This window comes from Ursus maritimus, unplaced genomic scaffold (genome assembly GCF_017311325.1).
Source record: "Ursus maritimus isolate PB19 unplaced genomic scaffold, ASM1731132v1 scaffold_34, whole genome shotgun sequence".
NCBI lineage: Eukaryota > Metazoa > Chordata > Mammalia > Carnivora > Ursidae > Ursus > Ursus maritimus.
The window spans coordinates 29160559-29172067 of record NW_024426008.1 but is presented as its reverse complement, the minus strand read 5'-3'; the positions used below and the strand labels follow the sequence as shown (position 1 = coordinate 29172067).

General features: G+C 41.2%; 1 protein-coding gene and 1 long non-coding RNA gene across 5 annotated transcripts in view; one reads left to right on the top strand and one right to left on the bottom strand.

Annotated features, from left to right (window-relative positions):
• Nucleotides 1-6485, bottom strand: part of LOC103663156 — a 98002-nt gene extending 91517 nt beyond the window's left edge. For all 4 annotated transcript variants that reach the window (XM_040620387.1, XM_040620388.1, XM_040620389.1 and 1 more), the window contains exon 1: nucleotides 5230-6485. In XM_040620387.1, coding sequence (XP_040476321.1) covers nucleotides 5230-5819 — 590 coding nt within the window. In that variant the 5' untranslated portion in view covers nucleotides 5820-6485. The remainder of the gene's footprint in view (nucleotides 1-5229) is intronic.
• On the top strand, nucleotides 5479-11254 carry LOC121100140. Its single transcript, XR_005831889.1, has 3 exons — nucleotides 5479-5613; nucleotides 6471-7105; nucleotides 10900-11254. It is a non-coding gene; the product is annotated as an uncharacterized LOC121100140 (long non-coding RNA).
• The last annotated feature ends 255 nt before the right edge of the window (nucleotides 11255-11509 follow it).

Here is an 11509-nt window from a genome sequence, read left to right as displayed (position 1 = left end):
AAAAAAAAAAAAAAAAAACCCCACAAAAAATCCAGTTAAAAAAGGGCAGAAGACATGAATAGACATTTATTGACAACAGAACATGAAAGATGCTCATCATTCATCATGAGAGAAATGCAAATCAAAACTACAGTATCACCTCATACCTTTCCAAATGGCTAAAATCACACAGAAACAAGTACTGGCAAGGCGTGGAGAAGAAGGAATCCTCCTGCACTGTTGGCAGGAATGCAGATTGGTGCAGCCATTACGGAAAACAGTACGGAGGTTCCTCAAAAAATAAAAATATAACTACCATATGATCCAATAATTCCACTACTGGCTATTTACCCAAAGAAAACGAAAGCACTAATCCAAAAAGAAATACACACCCCTATGTTTACTGCAGCATTAGCCAAAATATAGAAGCAACCCAGCTGTCCATCCATAGGTGAATGTATAAAGATGTGGCATATATACTCAGCCATAAAAAAGAGTAAAATCTTGCCATCTGCAACCTAAATGAATCCAGAGGATATAAAGCTAAGTGAAATATAGTCAGTCAGAGAAAGACAAAAACCATATGACTTTGTTATGTGAGTTTAAGAAATAAAGAAAAAAACAGATAAAGAAAAAGACTCAAATATAGAGAACAGGTGGTTGCCAAAGGGGGGGAAGGGTGAAATAGGTGAAGAGGATTAAAAGTACACTTATGATGAGCACTGAGTATAGAATTGCTGAATCACTGTATTGTACACCTGAAACTAATATAACACTATATGTTAATTATACTTGAACTAAAAAAAACTTTTAAGAAGCTTTTTATATATTAGTGAGTTAGCCCTTTATCTGTGAGGGATATTGCAAGTATTATTCCAAATCTGCCTTGTCCTGCTTATATTTTTTGCCATACCATTATTTTTAAATTAGTTGCATTTCTTTTTATTTATTTTTTAAGATTTTATGTGTTTGAGAAAGAGAGAATATACTAGGGGCGGGGGGTGGGGGGGAGTTGGAGAGGAAGAAGCAGGGTCCCCACTAAGTGGAGAGCTGGACGCCGGGCTCAATCCCAGAACCCCGGGATCATGACCCGAGCCAGAGGCAGACACTTAACCAACTGAGCCACCCAGATGCCGCACCCCTACAGTTTTAAATACAAATTTCTTTATCACTTCTCTTACTGCTTTTGTTTTGAGTAATAACTAGAAAGTCCTTACCCATACCCAAGTTATGAAGGAATTCTTTTTCTTCTAGTAATTGTGTGGTTTTTTCTATTTAGATTTCTAACATATTTAGAATTTGTTTTGGTTTGTTAAGTATGGACTCAATTTTATTTTGTATCCAAATGGTTATCTCACTGTCACAGTGACATTTATTAAATAATTCATCTTTTCCCCAGTGATTTTTTATGCCATATTTAGTATACACTATCCATATATACTTCAGTTCATTTCTGGATCTTAGACTTTATTCCCTTTTCTGTGTACTCATGCTCTAACTCTACAATGTTATAATTACCTACGATCTAGAGTATGTTAGCAAAACCTCCTTCACTGCCAGTCCTTTTCAAGACTTCCAGCTTTTTAATTGCTAAATTTGTTTGCAAATTCAGCTTTTATCTCCAGCATGAAACCTTGTTTGCTTGTTTGGGGAATTATGTTAAAGTTCTGTATCAACTTAGGAAGAATTTATACCTTTATGACAGCATTTGACCAAGTCTATTTTGTGACTACTATAAAAATTTCTTCTTACATCTTTTCACATTCTATTTCTAAGTATTTTATCTTTCTAAAAAAATATGTTGAGATTTTCCTTATTGTCATAATGTGCTTTTTAAAAAGGCTATTAATTTTGTGTATTAATTTAAAATCCTACTGCATTATTCAGTATTTTTTAAAATTATGACTACTGAGCTTTCTAGATGTATTTTATTTCTCCTGCAAATAGTTTCACTTCTTTTCAAATTTACACAACTCTTCTTATTGTCTCACTGATTTCACTGGCTAATGCCAGTAGTAAAAAGTTAACATACTTGCTTTGATTCTGAACTTAAGAAAATGTTTCTATTGTTTTACATATTAAGGAAGACACTTGTTTTAGTCCTGGGGTACATCAATTCTTATTGAAGTGATTTTTTGGGGGCGGGGGGGTTAAGTGTCAGACTCTTGACCTCAGCTCAGGTCTTGATCCAGGGTCATGAGTTCAAGCTATGAAAAAAGAAAGAATGAAAAGGGTGTTGGATTTTGTAAAAGATCTTTTCAAGTGCTTAGGGGAGAAATTTTATGACTCTTTTCCTTAAATCTATGTATACGATTAGTTACACTGATTCAATCCCAAATACTGAGGCATCCTGGCATTTTTGGATAAATTCAACCTGGTGAGGTTGTATTTTAATATGCTGTTGGTTTCTGCTAATATTTAAAATTTTTAAATCAATATTCATTACTGAGCTTTATCTAGAGTTCTTTTTGTACATTTTCCTTCAGGTCCAAATGTTATAGTGTCCCATTTACTAACTTGAAGCTTTCCATCTTTTTGGTAGAATTCTTCTGTGAAACTTTCTATGACTGATGCAGTTTTATGAGAGGGTTACATTTCTTCTTCTAATAAAATTTGTTTATAAATTTATGCTTTTTATCATAACTTGTCACTTCTGATAAATGTATTTTCCTAGGAATCTACTAATTTATCAAAGCTTTCTTTTATTTATTTTTACTCTCTTATTGTTACTTTACACAAAATTAGGAAAATAGGGATACCTGGGTTAAGAGTCAGCTAAGCCTCCAATTCTTGATTTCAGCTCAGGTCATGACCTTGGGTCGTGGGATGGAGCCCCATGTCAGCTCAGCGCAGTCTCCTGGGGACTCTACCACCCCTCCCCCCCCCCAAATTAAGAAATAAATCTTTTTTAAAAAAAGAATTGTGAAAATAGTTAAACTGCTAAAATGTCCTCTCTCACAGTTATTTCTCCTGGTTACTTTTTCCATTTTTCTTTTTTCTTTTTTTTTCATTTTTTTCTTGATTTGTGGTGAGTGGTTTGACTATTTTGGTTTTTATTGCACTATTTATTTATTCACTTGCATAGTTTTCATTTCTCTTTTCAGCTTTATTAATTTTGGAATTTACTTTTCTAACTTATTCCTTTCTGCTCTGTTTTGATTTACTTTGTTAGTTTTTTTTCTTCTGAGTTGATAATTTAAATCTTTCTTACTGTCTTAAGAATTCAAGGCTATAAAATTTCATTTAATTGCTTTAAGTGTTTGTTGTAGTTTCCGATATATTGTGCTTTACAAATTTTCTTTTAACATTTGCAATATCACTGCATTTTTTTCTTTGAACGACTTTATTTTTGATGGCTTTTTAAATTCCAGGTGTATGTCATTTGAAAAATTAATTTCTAGTTTTGCTCCATTGTGAGAAAAGAATGTTCTTATTTTTACTTTAAGGAAATCACTTTTTTCTTTGAAATCTATTATTAGTTTTATGAATGTTTCACATGTGCTTGAGAAGATGGTATTATCTTCCTATGAGTGTTACAAATCAAGATTTGTGCATAAAATCGACCTTATGTTCGCTGTTTCAGATCCTCATTTATTTTTTTGGTCCTGTGAACTGATAGCTGATATTTAGTTTCCCTATCTACAATTAGGTTGTCTTCCACTTAAGGTTTACATTTTTCTAGAGTGATCATATTTTTTCTAAAATAGGTCTTGTTTATTTCATGCTGCTTATTTCTATTTTTTTATAATAATTTTTTATTATGTTATGTTAGTCACCATACAGTACATCCCTAGTTTCTGATGTAAAGTTTGATGATTCATTGTTGGCATATAACACCCAGTGCTCCATGCAATACGTGCCCTCCTTACTACCCATCACCGGCCTGTTGTTTATTTCTATTCTTATTAGTGTCTACTGTAAAGTGGGAAAGGGGGTCTTTATTCCGTTACATCCTTAAACTACCGTTTTAATAACTCCATCAGAATAATTTTATCCCCAGCTCTCCTACTGGATTCTATTATTTATAATGACATGAAGAACGATGATGGTGAAACAAATGGAAAATAAATCTTCATAGAAACGATTCAAGTGATCTGTGCTCAGAGTAAATTGGTCCAGCCTCCCTGTCCAATTGTGTTCAGCCTTAAATCCAATTTTAAGCCAATGTTTTCTCTTCAGAAAATGAGCACAAGCACTATCTGACCTAGCCACTTGCCGCATTCCTCAATTCTGAGCTCTTCAGGACATTGCCTGGTGACTTTTACTGCTTTACTTAGGCCCAAAGCTGGCAAATTTGGGCCAATCCCCCCGAATCTCCAACTATCCACCAAAGAAGAGAGTGAACATCTTCCCTCACAGATCTGGCAATCATAGGCACCCAGAAGCAAAATATTCTTTCTTGTTTAAAAACAAATTCGGATCTTGCATGCACACTGTTAGGTTTTTCTCGTCGCCAATGAAATCAAGACCGCAAGGCAAGCATGGTTCAAGGGATGAACTTTATTAAAGCAAGCACCCTCGGGCGAGGTTCCACGACTCAGGAATGAGCGGTGAGTCGGGGAAGTCGCGCCCAGGGCAAGGTAGCGAGGGTTTTTATTTGGTACTGCTGGGGGTGGGGAAAGTCTGTCTTGGAGAGTCGAGGCAGGTTTTTATTGGGTACTGCTGGGGGGTGAGGAAAGTCGGTAGGACGGGTTTCGGTTTCCCGCCTAGGTTTTGGTTTAAATCTTGGCGGGAGAGTCGGCCATCTCGGGTGTCTGGGCCCCTTTTTCTCGGCCAGGCCAACACACACCAAACTAAACGTCTGTTTTGATCTATCTTAGATGATTTCCGCCTCTCCGCATGGGAACTACAGTGATGTTCTAAGAGGCCCGTCCGCGGTTCATGGCTCTCACGTACTCACAGCCCTCCTCTCCCCTACGGCACACCTCCTTCCAGTCACAGCACCGCATTCTGTATCCTCGGAGATTCCTATCCACCCAGCATCCCAAACACGGTCTCACCGGCAAACACAGCCAAGCTTCGCTCGAGCCAATCCTACCCCAATCACGTATTCCTACTGGCCCAAGCTCAGGACGCGGCTAGTTCCACCGATACAACCCCACCGAGAACGCCTACGTCATGTGCACTTTCGTCTCAACTCGGACAACCGGAAGCTGGGCCAGAACTCTCAGGATTCCTCGGGGCCCACCAGGCAGTTACGGCGGCCCCCCCCGCCCAGGGCGGACACCGAGAGGTAGGACGACCACCCACCTGTGCACCCAGCAGTTCTTATTTGCACAACTTCCGCCGAGTCCCAGGCGCCCGAACTGATCGCTTCCCTCGCCCGACCAGCCGCTTTTAAAGCTTTGCGCGGCGTGGCCCACGTGCTTCTGCTCCGGGCCGAGAGTTTCTCGGGTCCGTCCCGCTGCTTTTACGGCTCTGCGCGACATTTCCCAGGAGTCTCTGCCGCACCAACCGAGCGCCTCCCTCGTCCATCCCGCTGCTTTTACGGCTCTGCGCGACATTTCCCAGATGTTTGCGTTGGGAGCCCCTGCGCGACGCTCGGCGCCCGGGCTAGTGGGCTGGCCCGGAAAGACGGTTCCTCCAGAACCATGTGGGACTGTGCGCTCAGGCTTGGTGCTGGCAGGTCTGCAGGTACCGGCCTCCGTGTCTGAGCCACTGAGCCGGCGCTGCGTCGCAACTCCATTTACCCGGGGTTTGGGCGCTTCTTTGGGGGTTGGCGGGAGAATTCGACCTCTGTGGGCTAGGGGTCCTGGGGCACCAGCGCGGCCGATCCGCAGGGCAGTGTGGGTCGTTCCTGACTGCGCCTGGAGGTCGCTGAAAGCGGGGGCTTCCCACATCCTGGGCAGGGCGACCGGTGGGCGCCTCGGGGCGGCGGAGGGGTGACGCTTGTGTGTGCGGCGTGTGCCGTTGTCCCCGGGGGCGCCTGTGACCCTCTGCCGCGGCGTGTGCGGCCTGTGCCTGTGCCTCCAGCGCCCTGCGGCGGGACTACTGCTTCCCAGACGCCGCAGCTATGATGCGGGCAGTCGGCCAGAAGGTTCTGTGTGTGAGTGCGTGGTTGGGCCTTGACGGGGGCTGGAGCTGAGGGTACTTTCGAAGTGGGTCATTCTGGACTCCCAAGGAAATCTTTTCCACTTTCCCGGTTCGGCCCTTCGCCAAGAGGTGCATGTCTGAAAACCACTTACGAGGTACCTTGGTGTTTCTTTCTCGTTTTCTTTTTGTGATAATTCATTTTTTCCTCAGCTTTGATTTCCTTGCCTCCTGATTTGAATTTTTTGTCTCCCTTTGATGCCTGACCTAGGCCCAGCAAGTGACCCGGTTTCCAGTATTTACCATTTAAGAAAACGTTGGGGTCGGGTGCCTATGTAAAGAGCCCAGTGTGTCTTGCCGTCCCCCTAACCTCCTATCAGTAATTAGATAAATGTTTCCGTTTTCTTCTGTTTTGTCTTTTTATTTTATTAAATGTATTTTTTCTGCTTATAAAATTACAGATCAGTTTGGAGAATTTGGAAAATACACAAAGTAACAATAGAAATATGAAAACACTCAGGTAACCACCCAGGTCACAACATAGAACATCCCATTCAAAATCAAAATCATGCTTCCTATCCACCCGTAACTTTCACGATAATCACTTTTTTCATTATAGTTTACCTACCTAATAATTAATCAGTAAATGATAGTGTACTTTTTATTAACTTTATGTGACTTTCTGTCCTTCTGTATTATTATTTTTTAACATTATAATGTGAAATGTGTCTGTATTGTGTATATTTTCATAATGTTGGATAGTGTATCCTTATTTAAACAGGTTAATTTATATGTTCGGTATATCATTGGTGGTTAGTTTGATACTTTTCAGTTTGGGACTATTACACTTCTGCTGGAGCAATTATTTTTTTTAAAGATTTTACTTATTTATTCGACAGAGAGAGAGACAGCCAGCGAGGGAACACAAGCAGGGGGAGTGGGAGAGGAAGAAGCAGGCTCATAGCAGAGGAGCCTGATGTGGGGCTCGATCCCAGAACGTCGGGATCACGCCCTGAGCCAAAGGCAGATGCTTAACCGCTGTGCCACCCAGGCGCCCCCTGCTGGAGCAATTATATGCGCAACTACTGGTATGCAGGTAAGCACCTTGCTCTAGGACATGGGCATACTGTGAAGATACTGCAGGTTTGGTTCCAGGCTGTCACTATAAAGCAAATATCACAATACAGTGAATCAGATTAATTTTTTGGTTTCCCAATATATATAAAAGTTATATTTACACTATACTTTGGTCTTTTAAGTGTGCAGTAGTATAATATCTAGAAAAAACTATGTGCTTTAATTTAAAAATATTTGATTAAAAAATGTTAACCATTATGTGAACTTTCACCGAGTTGTAATCTTTTTGCTGTTGGACCATCTTTCCTCAGTGTTGATGGCTGCTGACTGATCAGTGTGGTGGTTGTGAAAGTTGGGGTGGCTGTGATTATATCTTAAAATAAGACAATGAACGTTGCCACATCAATTGACTCTTCCTTCCACAATTTCTCAGTGGCATGTGATGTTTATAGCATTTTATCCACAGTAGAACTTCTTTCAAAACTGGAGTCCATCCTCTCAAACCCTGCCACTGCTTTATAACTAGGTTCATGTGATATTCTAAATCCTTTGTTATCATTTCAGTAATCTTCACGGCATCTTACCAGGAGTAGATTCCATCTCAAGAAACCACTTTCTTTGCTCATCCATAAGAAGGAAATCCTCATCTGTTCAAGTTTTATCATGAAATTTTGGCAGTTACATCCCATCTTCAGGCCACACTTCTAATTCTAGTTCTGTTGCTGTTTCCACCACATCTGCACTGACTTGATCCACTGAAGTCTTGAACCGCTCAAAGCCACCCATGAGGGCTGGAATCAACTTCTTCCAGACTCCTGTTCGTGTTGATAGTTTGACCTCTTCCCATGAATCATAAATGTTCTTAATGGCATCTGGGATGGTGAATCCCTCTCAGGTTTTCGCTTGACTCTGCCCAGATTAAGTGGAGGAATCACTATCTATGGCAGTGGTAGTCTTACTAAAGGTATTTCTTAGAGACTTGAAAATCAGAATTACCCCTTGATCCGTGGGCTGCGGATGTGTTAGCAGCATGAAAGCAACATTAATCTTGTCCATCTCCATCAGAACTCTTGGGTGACCAGGTGCATTGTCAACGACTCGTTCTATTTTGAAAGAAATCTTTTTTTCCTAAGTAGTATGTCTCAAACTTGAGCTTAAAATAGTCAGTAAATTCCACTGTAACAGATGGCTGTCACCTAGGCTTTGTTCCATTTGTAGAGCACAAATAGAGTAGATGTAGCAGGATTCTTAAGGGCCCTAGGATTTTTGGAATGGGCAAGAGCGCTGGCTTCCACCTCAAGTCACCAGCTGCATTAGCCTCTCTTGAGAAAGTCAGCCTGTCCTTTGAACCTTTGAAGCCAGGCATTGACTTCTTCCTAGCCTGAAAGTCCTAGACGGCATCTTCCGATGGAAGACTGTTTCATCTCTATTGAAAATCTGTTGTTTGGCGCGAGCGCCTTCATGAATTCTCCTCGCTAGGTCTTGGGGGTCCCTTGCTACAGCTTCTCCGTCGGCACTCACTGCTTCACCTTGCACGCGTACGTTTTGGAGACACCTTCCTTCCTTAGCCCCGCCGACTTCTGCCAGCTCTCAACTTCTCTTCTGCAGCTTCCTCGCCCCCTCATCCTGCACAGAACTGAAGAGTCAGGGCCTTGGTCCGGGTGAGGCTTTGGCCGAAGGGAATGTGGCTGGTTTGAGTGTCCGTCCAGACCAGTCACTCTCCGTGTCAGCAGGGAGGCTGTTTTACTTTCTCATCATTCGAGTGTTCGCTGGAGTAGCGCTTGCGATGTCCTTCAAGATCGTTTCCTTTGCATTCGTAACTAGGCTAACCGGCACCAGAGGCCGAGCTTTCGGCCTGTCTTGGGTTTCGACAGGTGTTCCTCACGAAGCTTACTCATTTCTAGTTTCCATGGGAAGTGAGAGATGTGTGACTCTTCCTTTCATTGAACACTTAGAGGCCACGGTAGGGTTATCAACTGTGCTAATGTCAACACGGTCGTGTCTCAGGGAATAGGGAGGCCCGAGGAGGAGGAGAGAGATGGGGAAGGGCCCGTCAGTGGAGCAGCCAGAACACACACAACATTGATCAGTTAAGTTCTCTGTCTTATATGGGCACTGCTCGTGGTGCCCCCAAATTACAGTGGTGACGTTGAAGATCACAGATCACCATAACAAATATAATGAAAATGTTTGAACAGATCAAGGATTACCAAAATGTGACACTGGGACACAAAGTGAGCAAATGCTGTTGGAAAAATGGCACTGATAGATGCTTGATGCAGTGTTGACACAAACCCTTGTAGGGAAGGACAAAGGGGGCAATAGCAGTGAGGCACAATAAAATGAGGTATGCCTGTATATACTTAGAAGGGACATTGCTGGGTAATTGGATCATGCCTGTTTCAGCTTTAAAAAAATGCCGAATACTTTGTTAAACTAAATGTATCAATTTGCACCTTTCCATACGCAATGTAGGAGAGTTTTCCTTGGCTCTTCATTCCTTCATTCGACATAAGTATTTCTGTTCTGCTGGTTGTAATGGCATCTCATTGTGCTTTTAAGTTTTTTATTGAACACTAACATAAGTAGAAATAAGTAGAGAAATCATGACTGCGTAACTTGTGAATTTTCACAAACTGGTTCTCTGGTACCATCACCCAAATCAAATGGAACATAATCAATGTTCCTTCTCATGCCCACTTCCAGTCACTTCCCACTCCTCTATCCTCCAGAGTTAACCTGTTCTGACATAGTTTTTGAACTTTACATAAATGGAATCATGCAGTGTGTGCTCTTTCCGTGTCTGGTGCCTTTTTCTTAACATTCTGTTTCAGTGTCGTCAGTGTTGCTGCATTTTCTTGAAACTCATACATTTTCATTGCTGTTCTGTGTTGTTTGTAAATACCACATCTTCCACTCTGATGTTGGCCGGCATTTGGTTTCTATCCTTTATTATGAAGAGAATTGCTGTGAGCCTTCTAATGTCATTTGGTGAACTTGTGTGTGCATTTCTTTTATGTGTGATACATACCTGAGGTGGAATTGCTGGTCATAGAGTATGGATATGTTCAGCGTTAGTAAGTAGTGACAGTTTTCCAAAGTGGTTGCACCAATTTATATTTCTCATCAGTTTGTTTGAGAGTTCTAGTTGTTTCACATCCCTACCAACATTTAGTATAATCAGGCTTTTTAATTTAAGTCATTCTGGTAAATGTATAGTGGTATCTAATTTTGGTTTTACTTGACATTCTCTGATGACTAATAAGCACCTTTTCATATGTTCATTGGAAAAAATATATCCTTTGTAAAGTGACTGAGTCAGTCAGATAACATTGGGTTGTCTGACTTTTCTCTAATAGTGTACATGGTATCCAGATAAACACAAGTTCTTAATTTTAATATAGTCAAATTTGTCAAATTTTTTATGCTTACTGTGTTTTATTTCCTGTTCCTTATATTGTTGTCTTCAACTGTTCTTTATAGTATTTTATTTCTTAATCATGGTGATAGGTACATATGTTTTTGTTATATTATTTTTTAAATCCTTAAGTCTGAGGTGTTTAATCATTTTAAGATTTGGTTATATTTTACATGTTTTAAATTTTTTTTAAATTAGAGTATAGTTGACACACAATGTTACATTAGTTTCAGGTGTGTAACATACTAATTGAACACGTCTATACATTATGGTACGCTCATCACAAGTGTGGCTGCTATCTGTCCCCATACAGTGCTATTACAGTATCATTGATTATATTCTCTATGCTGTGCCTTTTATTCCCATGACCTATTAATTCCATGTAATTTTACTAGATACTGTCAGATTGTCCTCTTGAGGGCTGCTGTACCATCACTTCCACCTGCGGTGTACCAGAGTACCTATCACAGTGCAGTCTGACCCACAGAGTATGCTGTCAGGCCTTTGTCTTCACTAATAAATTGTGATACATACGTCTGTATATCCATGACATCATCACCACAATCAAGATCGTGGACATACCTATCACTCCCAGAAGTTTTGGGGGGCCCCTTTGTAATACCTGTTTCCCATTACTCTTCATCCTTCCCCTCAGCATCAGGCAATCACTGATCTGTTTTCTGTCGCTGTGTGTTATTTTGCATTTCCTAGAATTTTGTGTAAATGGAATAATAAAGAATGTATTTATAATAAAGAGTCTACCCTGGCCACACACACAACCTTCATCCTGGCCCCCTCCCCAGCCATAGTAAAAGCCAGAGCCAGGGGCGCCTGGGTGGCACAGTGGTTAAGCGTCTGCCTTCGGCTCAGGGCGTGATCCCGGCGTTCTGGGATCGAGCCCCACATCAGGCTCCTCTGCTGGGAGCCTGCTTCTTCCTCTCCCACTCCCCCTGCTTGTGTTCCCTCTCTCGCTGGCTGTCTCTATCTCTGTCAAATAAATAAATA